This window comes from Neomonachus schauinslandi, chromosome 9 (assembly GCF_002201575.2).
Source record: "Neomonachus schauinslandi chromosome 9, ASM220157v2, whole genome shotgun sequence".
Taxonomy (NCBI): Eukaryota; Metazoa; Chordata; class Mammalia; order Carnivora; family Phocidae; genus Neomonachus; species Neomonachus schauinslandi.
This window is the reverse complement of record NC_058411.1, coordinates 21,082,689-21,101,830: the sequence shown is the minus strand read 5'-3', so window position 1 is coordinate 21,101,830 and position 19,142 is coordinate 21,082,689. Positions and strand designations below refer to the sequence as shown.

At 40.5% G+C, this 19,142-nt stretch overlaps 1 protein-coding gene across 1 annotated transcript in view; it reads left to right on the top strand.

Annotated features, from left to right (window-relative positions):
* The window catches only part of TSHR (thyroid stimulating hormone receptor), a 153,885-nt gene extending 141,530 nt beyond the window's left edge, over positions 1-12,355 (top strand). The window contains exons 9-10 of the mRNA XM_021679616.1: positions 9,147-9,335; positions 10,942-12,355. Of these exons, the coding sequence (XP_021535291.1) occupies positions 9,147-9,335; positions 10,942-12,355 (1,603 nt within the window). The remainder of the gene's footprint in view (positions 1-9,146; positions 9,336-10,941) is intronic.
* Positions 12,356-19,142: the final 6,787 nt, after the last annotated feature.

Sequence of the window (19,142 nt, the reverse complement as noted above, 5' to 3'; positions counted from 1 at the left end):
GACTCCCTCTTTCCCACCCATATCCAATCCATGAGGAAGTTCCATTGGCTCTACCTTTTAAATCTATACAAACTCCAACCATTCTCAGCATCTCCGGTGATCCCCCTCTGGTCCAAGGCACCATCCTCTCTATTGTTGGTCTCCTTGCTTCCACCCTTTGCTCTCTTTGGTTTACTTTCAAAGCAATAGCCAGATTGATCCTTTTAAAATAAGTCAGATTACACCATTCCTCTGGACTCTTGATCTCATGCTAATAAAATGACAAAGTCCTTCTGATGGCCTAAAAGGCACACATGATTTGGCTCCCCATTGTGTCTCTGACTTCTCCCACATTTCCTACTCCCCCACTGCCTCACCACCCCGCCACACTGGCCTCCTTGCTTCTTCAAACATAGCAGGTACTCTCTTACCTCAGGGCCTTGGCACTAGCTGGTCTCTCTGCCTGCACTGTTCTTGCCTCAGATATCAACACGTTTCTCTCCCTCAGCTCCTTTAGACCTCTGCTTTACTATCTCCTCCATGAGGCCTTTCCTGACAACCTCCCCAATTGCACCTCCACTTTTGAGCTCTTCCTTTCCTCTTCCCAGTATTCCTTTTCCCCATACTATTTATTATTATTATCAAATATATTCTGTGTTTTACTTATTTTTTTAATTGTCCCTCTCTCCCCACTAGAATATAAGCATGAGAAGAGCAGGAATTTCTGCCTGTTTAGTTTACTGCTATGACCCTAGCTCCTAGGACCATAGATCAATACATAGAAAGCAATCAATAAGTACTTGTTGAATAAATGCATATCATGTTTTTAAATTCTTATAATCAATCAGGGTCACTTTCTTGAACATATAACTTTTAAGCCCTTAAGGTATTTCTGAGTCAGTATTAATAAATTAATTAAACTGCCTTTTAATCAGTAAATTAATCTTTCTGTTTTAGATGCATTTCATCTACCAATTTGCAGATGTGACTACACATCTTTAATGGGTCAGCTTCTGCCTATTGACCTTTAGGGAAAAAAAAACCCCACATTTATTTATAAGCAAACACAAAAGAGACCTGCAATTGCTGCTGAAAAACACTGGCAAGCTAAGTAGTGCTTATTCATTGCAATTGAATTCATCAAAGGTTCATCTTAAATAATAATGACAACACATCTCACAAAAATGGAAATTGTTCCAGTGTTTGGGGATGTTAGGGTATATAATTGCTCGAGGAGCAATTTGTTCTTCCTATGACATCAAATATCAATTGGCTCTTTTTTGTTTTCCTGGCATCATTCAAACTCAGTGATCTTCTTGCCCTGTATATAACCCTGCAGATCTCACTTTCTCCTAATTCATGTCCTGTTACTTTCATTAGACACTTAACTTGAGATGGTTCCCATGACCTAGACAATTAGGCTTCCAACTGTCTGCCAGGCTGAGCTCAGCTGCATTCTGTTTTGTGGGTAAATACTTGTTAGAGACAAATTCTCAGGAAGCTCAGTGCCCATCACTTGATGAGCCCTTTGTGGAAAGTGCTCAAGTCACTAAGAGAGAGCAGACCTCCAGTTTGTAGGTTTCCCTCCATATGCCTGCACTCACAAATCATTTTGGATCCTTTTATTGCTGATAGCTACTCTCCATATTCTCTCACTCTGAAAACAAAATTTTTAATTCTACTATATTTTGAAAGTTTTTTAGAAAGGAAGGTACACTATTAATAAATCCTGGATTCAAAGTGGTCAAAAAAAAAAAGTGGGTGAATGAGGAAAGATACAGCTTCAAAGAACTTAAAGTGATCCCTGCCTGGTTGAATATGGGGCTTTCATCATACTGAGGCTCTTTCTCCCCATCAACTCCGGAGATGGGAAACTGTCTAGTTGTCTGGCTGACTCAGCACTCAATGAGTATTTGTTCTAAGCTCTTGCACAGATATATACATGCTAAATGGAGTAATGATTAAGAGTGATACATTAAACCTAAGGTTTTATTTCCTCTCCCTCATAAGAGACCCCTAAAAAGATGGGAAAGGAATTTTTAATATACATAAATCCACAAGGACAGAGAGGGCAGATGAGGATACATGGGTGGTCTGGTGAGCTACAGAATTCTGAAAGAAACAAAGCAGAGGGGAAGGAAGGCGAATATAAGAGTAAGAGTACTAGTCACCAGAAGCATATATCTGAAGGTAGCTGCCTTGTCCTGCAGAACATTTGATGGGCATGGGACCGGGAGGTGATGGGTGTGGCATTTGGAAAGAATGAGACATGGGGCTAAAGACAGAAGGATTTATTGAAGGTCTACATCTGGAAATGTTACTCCACTGCCCTGTTCATGCAAAATGCCAGCAGCCAAGATTACCTCCCCTCTAAGCTAGAGATTTAAAGTCTCTTTTCTGAAGAAGTTGAATAACTCTAAAACAAAAGAGAGCACCATATTCTGGCATTTTAGGGTCCAACAGCATAATGGCCAACTCCCCCACACAATTGCCCTAAAGCAGACTCTGCCCGTGGACAAGCTCCCAATCAGATTTTCAGTCTTGCTCTTAAGCCTGAACCTAGGATCACCAGCCAAAGAATGCTTATAACATGAAAGATTGAAACCAAGATAAACAAGGGGGGTGGAAATAAGCCTGGAGGAGCCAAACACATTTCAGAGAACAGAAGAGAACTTTTAACAAGGCCACCATTAGTGACCTGAGATAAATCTGGGAAGACATTTCTCACTGCAATAATGACAATAGATATTTATTGAGTACACACTGTCAACGATTGTTCAACAAACCCAAGATGAAGAAACTGATGCACAAAAGGGTTCAGTGACTGATAGTAAGTGCAGAAGCCAGGATTCAAATCCAGATAGTCAGAATTTAAAAGCATTTCTAAACATTATGTGTGCTTCCTCAAATACACTATAAAAAAGGAAGAGAAGGGGTGCTTGGGTGGTGCAGCTGGTTAAGTGTCTGACTTTTGGTTTCAGCTCAGGTCCTGATCTCAGGGTCGTGGGATTGAGGCCCGTGTAGGACTCTGAGCTCAGCACAAAGTCTGCCTGAGATTCTCTCTCTCCCTCTCCCTCTCCCCCCACCACGAGCACATGTGTATGTGTGCTCTCTCTCTCTCCCTCTCAAATAAATAAATAAATCTTAAAAAAAAAAGAAAGAAAGGAAAACATGAAAGCTCTTTTTAAAATATATCTATGCATTTGACAATTATGTATTCAGAACCTCTGTCTTTCAAGCACCAGTCTCGGTGCCAAAAATATGGCAGTGAATAGAATAGGCAGAGTTCCGGCTTTCATCAAACTAAAACTAAAAAATCCAAAGCCCGGCACAGAAAGACAGATGCTGCATGGTCTCACTTATATGCAGAATCTAAAACAGTTGAACTCATCGTAAGAGAATAGATTCGTTGTTGCCAGGCTTGAGGGGATGGGGAAATAGAGGGATATTGGTCAAAGGGTACAAAGTTTCAGTTATGCAGGATGAATAAGGTCTGAGGATCTAATGTACAGCATGGTGACTGTAGTTAAAATACTATTTTGTATACTTGAAATTTGCTAAGAGAGTAGATCTTCAATGTTCTCACCATAAGAAAAAAAAACAACTCTGTGAGGTGACAGGTATGTTCATTAGTTTAATTGTGGGAATCATTTCAAAATGTACTCATCTATCAAAACACCACACTGGACACCATAAATCTATACAATTTTTATTTGTCAGTTATACCTCGATAAAGCTGGAAACAAAAATTTTAATTAATTTTTTTTAATTCAGTAGAAGAGATGGAAGATACAGTCAAGAAAGTCTACCATTAGACTCAATACAAATAATAGGGAAGGGGCGCCTGGGTGACTCAGTCAGTAGAGCATGTGACTCTTGATCTCAGGTTGTGAGTTTGAGCCCCACACTGCGTATAAAAACTACTTAAAGGGACACTTTAAGTGGCTCAGTTGGTTAAGCAACTGCCTTCAGCTCAGCTCATGATCCTGGAGTCCCAGGATCGAGTCCCATATTGGGCTCCCTGCTCAGGGGGGAGTCTGCTTCCCCCTCTGACCCTCCCCCTTCTCATGTTCTCTCTCTCTTTCTCCTTCTCTCTCTCTCAAATAAATAAAATAAAATATTTTTTTAAAAACTACTTAAAAATAAAATCATAAAAAATAACAAGAAAAAATTACAAGCAAAAAATGGAGATAAGTCTGACGAATATAGGAAGTTCCTTTTTCATTTACTAGGAATTACAGGGAGGGAACAAAGAAAATGAGAGGAGTAAGTTATCCTAGAAACAATACCAAAAATTGTCCTAAAGCTGAAGAGCACAGCTCTCCAGACTGAAGGCTTCACCCCCACCCCCAGGGGCCAGCACAGTAAGTGCAAAAAGATCCATACCAAGGCATACCTTCATGAAATCTCACACCGGGAACAAAGAGAGTGCCATATAATCATTTCACAAAATATACATGTACCAAATCATCATGTTGCACACCTTAAACTTATATATGTTATACATCAATTGTATCTCAGTAAAGCTGGAAAATAGAGAGAGAGAGAGTGTCATAAAAACTGCCGGTGAGTAAAAACAAGTCAATGACCAAAGAACAAGAACCTGAATCATATCAGTCCTACCAAAAGCAACAATGAGTGCTAGAATTCAAAAGAGTAAAGCCTTTAGAATTCTGAAGAAACACTCTTGCAACCCAAAATTTTATTGCCAGGTAAAGTATCAACTGAATATAAGGGTAGAAAAAAGTCATTTTCAGACATGCAAGGTTGTAGAAAATATCTCATATATAGCCTTTTTAAGAAATTACTCAAAAATGTGCTCCAGTGAAATGGAAAAAATCAAGAACATTACACAGGATTCAGGAAGAAATTCCCACTGGGGACAAGGAATACTCCTCTAGGAAGTTTGAACTACATTGTGTAGACATTGGAGGAACCATGGCTTCAAGCTGGAAAGCAATACAGTGAGATCCAAGTTTTAGAAAGAACCTTCTGTCTTAAGTCTGAAGGTGGGTTCTAAGACCAATAAGGAAGTTTTGGCACAGCTCAGGTGAAATGTAATTCAGACCTAAACTAAGGTGGTAGCAATGAGAACCATGAGACTGTGGACAGCTACAGACATATAAACAGCTAATCTAACATCTGATTAGAGGGTATAGTTCAGTTGCATCTTACTGTAGATATGCATGGCATAAATGTAGGGCAAGGGCAAGAGAGACTCCATGGGAACACAAGTCCTAGAAGATGGTGGAGAGAAAATAGGACATAAACACCAGTAGGCTTGGAGGGAAGAATCATTCCATTAGGGATTTTTTGAGTGGAGAGTCAGTACTACAACCATTTTCAAGTGTAAAGGAACTCCTACCTTCCTTTCTGATAGCAGCCAGACTGTCTGATTAAAATTGTAGATCTCTGCAAGAGAGGTTAAATCCCAAAAAAGGGGGAAAAGCAATTGTTCCCCTTGCCTGACTCTATAAAGTACCAAAGGAGCATGAGTGGAGCAGCCTGCATTAGGAAAGGGCAGCAGCTCAGAAGCACTTTAGGTTAACAGCAGGTCTAATGGATAGTTAGAGCTACATCAAGTGGCTCGCACCAACAGGGAGTGAGATGGCTCCAGAGAGATTCCAGTTGGGGCTATAAGTGGCCTGAGGCCCCTGAGATGAGCTTGGAGGTATAAGCAAGGGCCAGATCTTCAGGACATTAAAGGGCATGGTGGGAAGAGTAAATGTTATTTATGGTACATTGGGAGGTCACTGAAAGGTTTTAAGCAGGAGAGTGACCTTACTCAACCCCTATGTTACGTCTGACTACTCTGGCTGCTGTGTGGAGGATGCACTGGAAGGGAAGAAGGGTAGACAAGAAAGCTATTGCACCAAGAGATTATGTTAGCTTGGACTAGAGAGCTTATACTGGAGATGTAATTACATGGATTTGGGGATTTGGGGGGAGAGAAGTTTTGTTGTTGTTGTTGTTTTTCCCTAGATTAAATGGAGTAGGTTGGGTGGGGATGGAAGATTAAAAGCTAAGTTTGGGATGGACCTGTTAAGTTGGAGTTGCCTATGAGGCATCCAGGATGAGATGTCAAATAAGCAATTGGATGTACAAGTCAAGATCTGGCCTGGAGCTGCATTTGCCGGGTTCCTTGCTTCTGACTTGTGCTGAGATAAACCCCAAGTTGGGCAAGAAAGGCATTTGTTGAACACCTACTATATGCCAAGTTCTCATTATGTTACAGATGTCTCATCATAAGTTTTACACACATTTTCCAACACCTCCTTTTCTCCATGCCTGTATAAGCACCCTCCCAATTCAGCCCCACTGGGACCCAACTGGAGGCCACCTGAGATATGCTTTTTACAGACACTCAGACAAACCATGGAATCAGTTCCTCCCTCCCAGATTCCTAATGAGTCCCTGGAGTATTGCCACACCTGGATCTGTGTTCAAAAAAGACTCCAGAGACCTGATGATAAGGGGTAGAGAAAAGTTCCTAGGGCACTGAACCTAAACTATAGATCCAAATTACAGTTATAGCTCCACCCTTGGTTTGCTGAATCTCTTTGGATATAACATGCCTCCTTTTCTTTGTCTTAGCTTTAACATCCACCTACTTCATAAAAAAATGTTCTGAGAATTGAAGTGAGATTCTAAATTACCTAGAGAGTATCTTAAGTAATGCAGATTCCTGGGCCCCACCATCAGAGAGTCTAATCCAGTTGGTTTGGGGTGTGGCTCAGGAGTCTGTATTGCAAGTAATTCCTGGACAAGAAACACTGATTTGCAGAGTGATAAATTCCCAGTTCTCACCAAATATCTGCCTCAATGCTATCCCCACCACTTGTAGCAGCTTTAAAATAAGGCCCAAAATTCTTTGACACTCCTCCCATTGTGAGATAGGTTCTATGTTCCCTGCCTTTAAATCTACAAGTTCTCTTGGGACACCCCAGATGCTTCCTCTCAAAATGCCCCCTCTCAGAACTTGACCACCATGAATGAGAAGCCCAAGCCCCACGGAAAGCCACATTAACAATCCCAGCTGAGCTGAGCTTTGAGTCATCTCAGCTCTGGCCCAGATACGCAAGTGAAGGAGTCTGCAGATAATAGCAGCCCCAGTCACTGACTTGTCCCAGCCTTCAAGTCTTCCCAGCTGAGCCCCAGACACCATGGAGCAGAGACAAGCCATCCCTGCCATGCCCTGTTCAAATTCCTGACCCACAAAAGCTATGCTAATAATAAAAAGATTGTTGTTTGATGCCACTTAGTTTTGGGGTGTTTTGCAATTCAGTAAGTGGGATGGTACCTTCAGTATTCTCTCAAGAAATATCTATTAAAATGCAAGCACAGTACTTGGAAGGATAAACTCTTTCAGATGAACACATGTAATCAGTGTATCCAACAGACAGCAAAGGAGGGAAAATGAGCCAAGAGATGCTCTCTTGTTTCACTGACATGAAAGCATCACTGGGTAAAGAGACACATAAGTTGCTTTCAGAAAGCTGAAGGCAGAAAGATAGCAACCCCTCGAAAACAACATGGCTAAAAGAGAAAATGCTGCATCAAAAGGACAGACGAGGCAAGAGAGCAACATCTAGCTTCATTTACTTCCCAACTGCATTTATGGCTGGCTCCAAACTCCCTCAGGTCTCAGCAAATACAGCAAAGTTGTTCATTTATGCCAGTTTCCCAAACATACTTGCTTAATGTTAAAAATTACCTGGGTTCACATAGTAATAAGCACCAAGGGTAATTCTTCCCACCAGGCAAGTTTGGGAAATGCTAAATTATAGAATTTTTAAAGTACATACAAAATAGACTAGCAAATGTGACACCCTTCCCTGAGAATCACTGTAGTAAGAATGGGGTTACTGTGAGAGCTTCATGTTTATAAAAAATGATTAGCAAATTCTAGCAGCCTTGAACCCTGAGAATGTAAATCCCAGCTAAGTCAAATTACAATGATATGGAGGAAGAAGCTGTAAATATTGGCATTTTCTTGCTAATAAGATACTACTAATTATATTAAACATTTTTAAATGTAATTATTAAAAAATTGTAATTTTTTACAGTCAGTTAAGAATCGGACTCTTGATTTCAGCTCAGGTCATGATCTCAGGGTGGTGAGATGGAGGCCCGCATTGTCACTGGGCTCCATGCTCAGCAGGGAGTCTGCTTCTCTTTCTCTCTCTCCCTCTGCCCCTCCCTGCTAAAATAAATAAAATCTTTAAAAAAATTATAAAACCTTATAAAATATATAAAATATAAGAATATTTAGTGAATATTTTAATTTATAAAATATAAAATGAGAGATATTAGGTTAAATATTCATGGTTTTATTCAAGCTATTATTCAATGCAAGTAAAAATGATGGAGCAAGACATATAATAACCTGGACTCCCTGGGACTGAGAAAAGAACAGGAAATGTCACACTGCAATGTGAATTAATTCTACCTTAGTAACTAACACTAACGTCTATGTCCCCAGCTTTACCACCCTCTTCATTGTTTTTGGAAGTATCTTGAATCTCACTTCTCAGGTTATTAATCTAAATAATCTTAAATTATTAATATAAATACTGGCATTTTCTTTCCATGAAATACATTTATAGCCTTCTAAAGAAACTCTGGGAGTTTGTTCTCAGTCATGAATTCACCATGTAACTGGTATGAGTCCCAAATTCTGCATCATTAGAAGAGTTCCATGATACCAGTTTTGGTCCATATCAGTGAACAGCTTATTAATCCCAAATCCCTAGTCCCCAAAGAGACTGAGAGCAATTCAGGCCCCTTTAAGCCTGTTCAAATATATTTCTCTTGCCTCTGGAGACCGTTTAGTAGTTATATGGTGTAATTTTCTGGAGTAAAACTGGTATCTGTCTCTGATTCCAAGAATTTGCATTTATTGCAATGAATAAAATAAAATGTCTGCTAACTGTTATTTGTATCGATGCATATTGGAATTCTAAGTAATAAAAATGGGGAGTCCCTGGTAACATATCAACTGAGAAGCCAAATATCCCTCCTTAGACCAGTGGCAGTATCTAAAGAACTGAGTCTATGTTCAAGAGCAGAAAGGAGCAAGCCCCTATTAATCTCAGGCCCGCTTGACCTTCTGGTCAAGAAGTAGAAGGCTCTGGCTGCTCACCAGCTCTGTGTTCTCTCCTTTCCAGGGACGTCTCTTACACCAGCGTCGCTGCCCTGCCATCCAAAGGCCTAGAGCACCTGAAGGAATTGATAGCAAGAAACACGTGGACTCTAAAGAAGCTTCCACTTTCCTTGAGTTTCCTTCACCTCACACGGGCTGACCTTTCTTATCCGAGCCACTGCTGTGCTTTTAAGAATCAGAAGAAAATCAGAGGGTAAATGGCAGGTGTCTGGAATAAGCGACAAGAGGTGTTGGTGGAAGTTGAAGTAGTTTCTGGGTTTGGGGAAGGTTTGTGATTTGAAAGCCAGGTGGAAAGAAATGAAGCATCCATAAGAAACATGAACTCCATAGGACACAATGCCCCTGCAGACTGAAAGTGACTGCAGATGAGAAGACCAATGTCACTGGATCACAGCAGGGAGGTATGGGGGTCGTGTAGAATCTTGTAGAGATTATACTACATGATTCCTAGTCTCCAGACTCAATACATATTAGGTTCTGCAACACATATTAGATGACACAACTATGAGGACAAATTTAGCAACACAAGCAATTAAGACTTTGCAAATGTCACAGCTTACTGGTTACCTGTGTGTGGGCTTTGGACTCAGCTGGCTTTGTACCCAAGGTCTGCCGCTTTCTAGTTGTGATATTCCAGCCTACTTACTTAACTTCCCTGAGCCTCTGTGAATGGAGATTGTAATGTTATCATTCACAGAGGTTTTGAGAAGATTAAATGAGAAACTGAATAGAAAACACCTGTTGCCATGACCTGGAATATTTTAAATTCTCAATAAATATCAGCTATGTTGTGAATTATTTTATTATCCTTGCAAGCTGCAAAGGAGGGACAGCCTTCTTCTCTCCATGCTTTCTCTGCATCTTGTCTTCACCTACACTTTTACTCTGCTTTATTCCCCCCTTGTGTCTCGTGTAATCCCGCTGTCCTAACACCACCTTCATTTCTCATTTATTCACTTCTTCTCAGTGTCTATGCAATATCTACTGGCTGACTTTCTGACTCATATTTGCAGTCAGAAACAAACTGAAAGTTTGAAGTTTGGGGGGGCAGAAGCAAAAGGGAAAGTTGAATGGCTGTGCGAAGAAGACCAGTATGGGCCTAACACCTGCCAAAAGCCAGACATCGGGTACGGGGGTGGTGATAGCAGGCTTGATACTGACACCATGTGGCCCTGGCTGGGAAAGGGATGGGTGGGAGGCTAGAGTGGCCTTCAAGGGCAGGGCCCAGATTTCTCATTAACCCCCAAACAGGTTGGAATAGGCAGTCCACTGGGCATTTTAACCAGAGCACAACAGATAAATCAACAAAAAATCCTTTGTGATCTCAGTATGGTGGGCTAGTGAAAAACTAAATCTCACTTCCATGAGTATGCCTGCATGATAGCATCCATTTATTTGTTCGATAAATATTTACTGAGCACCTACTATGTGCTTGGCACTGTCCTATCCCATAGCAATGAATAGGTCGGACAAGAGCCCTCTTGCACTTTGTTTACATTCTAGTAGAGGAAGTCAGAAAATAAGCAAGCAAAGAAGAAGATATCATATATTACTATAAAAGAAATAAACATAAGGTAGGACAATTTATTTAGGGAGATGAGGGAAGGCTTTCTGAGAAAAGGACACTTGAGTGGGGTGGGGGGGTATAGGAAATGATGTAGGAGAAAAGGCCTGACTAGATCATGTAAAATCTTGTCAAATCATGTAGATCATAGTAAGTATTCCATATACTTTGCTGAGTGTTATGGGAACCGTTAGGGGTTTTCAGCAAGCAGTGACTTATTTCTGTTGCCTTGCAGAATCCTTGAGTCCTTAATGTGTAATGAGAGCAGTATTCGGAGCCTGCGTCAGAGAAAATCTGTGAATGCTTTGAATGGCCCCTTTGACCAGGAGTACGAGGAGTATCTGGGTGACAGCCATGCTGGGTACAAGGACAACTCCAAGTTCCAGGATACCCACAGCAACTCTCATTATTATGTCTTCTTTGAAGAACAAGAAGATGAGATCCTCGGTTTTGGCCAAGAGCTAAAAAACCCACAGGAAGAGACCCTACAGGCCTTTGATAGCCATTATGACTACACTGTGTGTGGGGGCAATGAAGACATGGTGTGTACTCCCAAGTCAGATGAGTTCAACCCCTGTGAAGACATAATGGGCTACAAGTTCCTGAGAATCATGGTGTGGTTTGTTAGTCTGCTGGCTCTCCTGGGCAATGTCTTTGTCCTGATCATCCTCCTCACCAGCCACTACAAACTCACTGTCCCACGCTTTCTCATGTGCAACTTGGCCTTTGCAGATTTCTGCATGGGGATGTATCTGCTCCTCATCGCCTCCGTAGACCTCTACACTCATTCTGAGTACTACAACCATGCCATCGACTGGCAGACAGGCCCTGGGTGTAACACAGCTGGTTTCTTCACTGTCTTTGCCAGTGAATTGTCAGTGTACACACTGACAGTCATCACCCTGGAGCGCTGGTACGCCATTACCTTCGCCATGCGCCTGGACCGGAAAATCCGCCTCAGGCATGCATATGCCATCATGGTTGGGGGCTGGGTTTGCTGCTTCCTGCTTGCCCTGCTCCCTTTGGTGGGAATAAGCAGCTATGCCAAGGTCAGCATCTGCCTGCCCATGGACACTGAGACACCTCTTGCCCTGGCATATATTATCCTTGTTCTGTTGCTCAACATAGTTGCCTTTATCATCGTCTGCTCCTGTTATGTGAAGATCTACATCACAGTCCGAAATCCCCAGTACAACCCAGGGGACAAAGACACCAAAATTGCCAAAAGGATGGCTGTGTTGATCTTCACTGACTTCATGTGCATGGCCCCAATCTCATTCTATGCTTTGTCAGCACTGATGAACAAGCCTCTCATCACCGTTACCAACTCCAAAATCTTGCTGGTTCTCTTCTATCCACTTAACTCCTGTGCCAATCCATTTCTCTATGCTATTTTCACGAAGGCCTTTCAGAGGGATGTATTTATCCTGCTTAGCAAGTTTGGCATCTGTAAACGTCAGGCCCAGGCATACCGGGGCCAGAGGGTTTCTCCAAAGAACAGCACTGGCATTCAGGTCCAAAAGGTTACCCGGGACATGAGGCAAAGTCTCCCCAACATGCAGGATGACTATGAACTGCTTGAAAACTCCCACCTAACCCCAAATAAGCAGGGCCAAATCCCAAAAGAGTATAACCAAACAGTTTTGTAAGCTGACCCTACACTACTCACAGTGGTAGGGGGACTTCTAAAATGCTGGTTTCTTGAACATGTATTCCAAACCCATTATATACACAAGACAGCTGACCTAACCCTTGCGCAGGTGATGTCTCATGGGGCAAAAGTTCATCTCTGGAGAGGGGATAGCATTACCACTTAATCATTACCTCCCAGAAGGAAGAGAGGCTACCAGCACATCTGAATCCCAGGTGATATCAAAATAACTGACACTTTCTAGAAAACTTGCTTGATGCTAACCGCAGTGACATTGTGTAAGATGCGCAACAGAGATCAACTGAACCAGATCAACACTGAGCTTCTCACTTATAGATAGCATTTCATACTATAAAGATTCAGCAAATGGCAAATGCTATTAACTTAGTTGGTGACCACAATATAAAATTAGCCCCATGTTGGCTTGGTCCCCCTTCATGTTCCTGGATACAACCAAAGACAATGTGAATTCCTCAAAACTGAAAAGTCCAACAGGATACATGCATGGAGCAGCTATTATGAGGTGAAGGAGGGGAAAGGCTTAGCTTTGAGTTGTTTTTTTCAGACTCTGAAACTATTAATCATCTCTTCACAAGGATCTACCTGATGTGACCCAACTATTATGTGTTGCCGGAAAAAAAAAAAAAAAAAAACTGGCAAGATTTCAGCTTATGTGGCTGAGCAAACTAAGGATTGTTCTTCTTGGCTGGTCTCATAGCAGAAAAGACATGAACTCTAGAACTATTTCTAAGTAGCAGCAAGTGGGAATTATGAGCAGAGCACACTAAATCACCCATTGATTAATAAAGCAGGCTGGACACAAGGTAACTGTTGGCCCTTGGGCAAATCACAGGGCCACTTCTAAATCTAGAAATGAAAGAGCTTGATGGCCTCTTCCAGTTTTAAAACTCCATGTATATCCCTTTCCCTTAAAACATGTTTCCATGACCAAAAAGAAAAGCACAAAGAAAGAAGGATCTGTTTTTCCTATCTTGTAGGACCACCATCTTTTTCTCTTTGGAGCCTAGACATATGACCCAGGAAATTTCTTCTTTGTTTACTTTTTGGTTATGATGTCTCAACCATACTGGGCTCGATCTGAATCACTCATTGAATTACTAGATCTACACAGCTACAATTATCAGGCCAAAAAGAGATTGGTATTCATAGAATAGAATAGAATAGAATGTGGTTTTGCAAATTTTGGTTATTCAGAGTTACTACAGTTACTACTTCACTGTGAAGATTCACTTGAAAACATTTAACTTGTCTTCAGGGATTGGTTTCTTTACTGATTTGTTTCCAACCCACAGTAGGTACTAAAGCTCTCAAACACTCAAGGAAAGCAATACTAAAACTATCAAGAGAAGTTTCTTCTCTCTGAAACTGCTAGCTCTTTCCAACCTGTTGATCATTGGACATAATTTCTATTCCCCAACAGTACTCCCTTACTTAAAATGGTTAGGATCAATCTTTATCCATAGATGTACTCTTCAGATTTTCTGTCAAACCAGCCCCTTAATTTCATCCCAAACAGAGATGGCATTTGCTTCTCAGTGCTCATGAAGCACACCAAGGAATTCAAAGCTTTTGTTGTGTTAAGTCTGTGGAGTAGGGTTAGTGGGCCCAATGGGCCCCCAGAGATGGTCCCCCTTACTCCCCTAGGATATCCCCATAGCAATACCCATTTCTGATTATCATTGAGACTTGGACATCTTCATAGAAATATCATACACAGTTAAAAAAAAAAAGAAATATTATACACAGTTGAAATCATGACTTATCCACTAGTTCACTTGTAACTAATGAAACTAAACAGTTGTGTTACCTTTTGACATGTGTTTCTCACCTGTGACATTTTGAAATAGTACATCCTGATAAATAATGTGTTTTATCTTGAGTAGTTGAAATAACACTTTGGAAACAATCCTAGAAAAGTAACTTCAACACAATTATTACTAAAATTTGCATTCAGAAAAGTAACTTCAACACAATTATTACTAAAATTTGCATTCAAACATGAAATAAATTTTCTTCCTATGAAATGATTGTGCTGAGTCTGATAGTGATGCTTTTCTAATTTGTGAGCTTCTTTTAGGGTCACCTTATCTGTGTTACAACTCAAGACAGGAAAAAAACAATTGGCAAATTTGCAACTGAATTCATATTAGTAAATAAATTGTTGACTATCGATAACTTAAGTATAAAATTGTATCTTGATTATAAATGGTCTTTATGTGAAAAACCTACTCATGATTAGTTGAATTATGATCCATTGACAGGTAGGGATGGCTAAGAGAAAAAATATGATTAGTACTGACATTAGGAATTTAAATAGTGGTCTAATGAAGATGATAAATCTATAATACTTGGTCAGAGTTAAATTTATCTAGCAGCTTTCAATTATCTGAAGATAGACCCAAATCATTAAGGATAAAGGGCCTTAAGCCAATCATAATAGATATCACAAAAATTCATGCCCTAAAGTTTATACAGGTTGCCCAAAGGAATGTCTCTCAAAACACCCTCAAAGTTTACTGATTCTTGCCTTATGGATAATCTACTTTATATCAGAAGTAGCCAATTAGAAGAAAAGAGTGTAATTCAGAGCAGCACCGTGAGAGTGGCAATAAGGCAAAAGTGAGGGCAAAAAATGAAAACTATAATCACAAGAACGCAAAACAATAACAGTTTGAGAAGAAATACTTTTAACCACTTGCAGCCTTTGGAGGGAATGTATTGTAACACAACAGAGTGATTTTTACCCTGAATACTAAGGGGACAAGAAAAACCGGATTGTAATGCATTCTGTTTTAAAAGATAGAAAAGTTCCAGCTCAGAGGGATGAACTGAGTCCTGGCACCCACCAACCTTCTTCTTTCAAATTCCACTGAAATTGACAGTGAAAGAGTATAAAATGGGACCGAGCCAAAGCCATACTGCGAACAGGAGGAGTGACACCAACAACAGACCGCAGTCTCGTGGCTTTCTGAAAGATGGAGAGTCTGTGGCCTGGAGCTGATGGATAACAGAGTGGAGAAGGCAGCGGCCAGAACACAGTGACTGGATGAGGCCGCAGCTGTGGAGGGATGTATTCTTCCCTGCAGGGTCCCAGAGCCTGAAAGTCACAGGACTGAGGGGCTAACTAGAGTAATGAGTTGCAAATCTGTCTCATGTGGCCCCCCATCACCTCTCACTACATCAGTTAGAACAACTGATAAGTTCAGTGTCTGCCCCAGGCTGAAATCAAGAAAGTGATCTTAAAGGAAATGAGTGATCAGTGTAGATGGGGCCAAGCTCCTGGTCTGGGGCAGGGGCAGACCCAGCCCACTTGCCTACTTCTACCTTCATATCATAAAACGAAGCCTGGACATTGACCCAGGCATCACCATCAGCCCCCCGGTCAGGGAAAGGCATCTTAGGGAAAATATATATACACCATTAACCTGACATTAACCATCCTTATCTTTCATTCAAAAATATAAGTGAACCAGGAGAATTACCAGACATTTGAGGAAAATGAACTGCATGTCAATCGCACACCAAAAAAGACCAAATTGAACAAACAGGACATTTCTCTCCCTCTCCCTCTGCCCCTCCCTCTGTGCACGTTCTCTCTCTCTCTCTTTCTCTAAAATAAATAAATAAATCTTTTTTAAAAAAAAGAAATAAAGGTCTGTTTTCAAAGGTTATAAAGTCAACCAATTGAAAAAGTTAAAATTAATACTAGCAAAAATTTTTTTAAAGCTGGGATTTAGCAGATAACACTGTCAACTGATTTCTTATTCTTTATTATAGTCAGCTAAAAGTTATATTGTCTAAATATCTATACCCCCAAAAAAATGTACTTCAGTATGTAACAGAATTATGAAAATAACCACCAGAAGAATTAAAATAAAAAATTGACCAATCTGGAGATTGAGACTAGGGATTGAGTGGTGTTACACACCGAATTGTGTCTACCGTCCTAACCCCCAGTGTGCCTGTATTTGGATGCCCAGCCTTTATGGAGATAATTAAGATTAAATGAGGTCATAAGGGTGGGACCGAGTCCTTATGAGACAAAGAGCCACCAGAGATCTCTTTCATTCTCATGCACTTACAGAGAAAAGGTCACAAAAACTCACAAAGGTCCACAGCCAGAGAGTGGCCATTGAAAAGAGCCCACACCAGAAACTAAATCTGCAGGCACTTGAATCTTGGACTTCTAGATTCAGAATTTTGAGAAAGTAAATTTCTGTTATTTGGGCCACCAATGTGGTATTTTGTTACGGTAGCCCAAGCAGACTAATACAGATGGAAAATTTTCAGTTGGTACTCTTCTGTACTGCTGAATTTTTTTTATCACGTGCATACTTTTTTAAGACAGTGATATGGGGGGTGCCTGGGTGGCTCAGTCAGTTAAGCATCTGCCTTCGGCTCAGGTCGTGATCCCAGGGTCCTGGGATGGAGTCCACATCAGGACTCCCTGCTCAGCAGGGAGACTGCTTCTCCCCCTCCTTCCCGCTCATGCTCTCTCTCACTATCTCTGTCTCTCTCAAAGAAATAAATATTTTTTTTAAAAAGACAGTGGAATGGAAATTATTATAATAGTATTATGCTTTAAGATAATTAACATTAAAAATGTGGCATTTTAAAAAAAGGTACATAATGGACAATTTCATCAGATAGTTGAGTTAATGTGTCTTTAGAATTATCAGAGAGGGAGGCAGATATCACACTGAAAGTGACTTGAACAATAATCTAGCCAGTACAAAATTTCGATTTTTAGGATGTGATAAATCTAAGCCAGTGAGTCGTAAAGTGCCTATTTGGTAGCTATATCTGGCAAGCTAAAAACTAAGAAAAGTAAAATCCCTTTATGATTTATCCTATTGGACAGCCTAATCACATTAAATCAGAATTCACATTTCCTATAAATGCTTGCTGTTTAAGTTGCTGCAGGAAAAGTAAGCAACTACTTGTTATCTGTCATATGAATTTAATAAGTAAAAAGTAAAGCTTTAAACAAAGTACGGTAATCAAGATAGTGTAAACAACTTGGATTCTATCACCCATTTGGTGTAATTTGGGGATCTATCTGGGGAATATTTAGGAATATTTTATTTCACTTACTGAAGTATTTTTAGATGGAGGGGATTGGGAAGTTGATGGCAATTGCTGTTTGACAGCACACAATAAAACAGTCTAATTGTATGTCAGTCGTGTGCCTCTCAGTCTTAAATGACAACATGGTTCCAACAAAATGACTCATGGTAGAGTCACAACGCACTATAGAAATAGGTCAGGCATAAGGAAACCACGTAATGATGTATTAATAATTCACCATAATAGGATTTAAACAAAGGATTCTAATCATTAGGAAATTTACAATTGGAAAGAGCACTACAGATCTGCCCCTCAGGCAGGAGGTATTTTGACAAAAGCCTATTTATAACGTATTCCCATGACTCCATTTTCTTTCACTACATCTGAATCTGAAGGGCTAACCCCAGAGTTCAAAAAAGTCTGAAAGAACCTCAGTTCTCTTGGAGGCTCTTCAAGTTTCTCAGCAAGGGCCATACTAAGGAGATGAGGTAAAAGTTTGAGAAAAACAAAACTGTATCGTCCCTGTTTCTTTTTAGCAAGACCCAGGTTTAAATTTTATTATATTCCACCTCGGTTCTCTAGACATCACGTGAAAGAGGCTTCTGGTATTAGAGAGGACAAATTTAGATATTGTCAGACTAGATTTGTGGATCCGTGGGAATATGGGACTCCAAGGATTTGTTATTAAAAACAAATAGGACCACTTCACTCTATTTGCTCTCAGATATTTCTGTGATTTCTCCAAGTGTTCCTTAAGCATTCTGACAGGAAAAGAACGAGGGAAAGTATTAATAGCTTCACCAAATGTTGGAGAAATGAAATACCCTGCCCAATCGATGCCATGGTCCAGATGAAAAAGGAGCTGCCTGACATCATGCCTGTTTTCACCATCTGTGGGCTGGCTTTGGAGAAAGGGAAAAAGTGAGCACACACCTCTGGCACTCTCTGGTCTTCCCAGACATCCAAGTTGAGCCACTAGTGGGAGCAATAACTGAAGGAAGTTGAAGTATTTTCTTCTGCTTCTTTAACTGACCATCCAAGCTATATGGTCCTCATGAGCTCTCTCTAAACCCACTCACCCTGCAGCCACACTCTCTCTACCATCTGGAAGACCTTCAACCTACACCAACTCTCCCATCTATCCTGGTCTCAATACCCTCTCTCCAACCACTCATTCTATTCTATCCCTGAGACCTAAAAATACCACTTCTAGGCCCCTCATGCCATGATTAAATAGGAGAAGGGGCCCCTGATGATTGATGTGTCATCTGGGATATACTCAGAAACTTTTCAATAATCATCATAAGCTGGTAATGGCAACAGTACAGAGTATAGGAGTAGGAATGGTTGAATGGTTCAGGATTAGAGATGGTAATTATATAGAACAAAAATAAAACCTGTGGCTGGTGCTTCTTATTGTCTGTCCCAGTTAGCTGAAAAGGAAATGCAGGGGCTAATGATTTCATACTTACGTGGCTGCCTCAGAAATTGTGTAGTATTGTCCACCATTTTCAGAGAAAGATTCTTTAACTTTTTAATATACTAACAACCATCAAAAAAATCCATGTTTGGAAAAAATGTCCAGAAGCATCTAATCCACCTATTTGCTTTAAGGTTTTATTAAGTAAACCATCTCAAACGTTCCTAAGATGACCCTCAGTTTTGTCTTATGTATTAAAAGATATCCTAAATTAAAT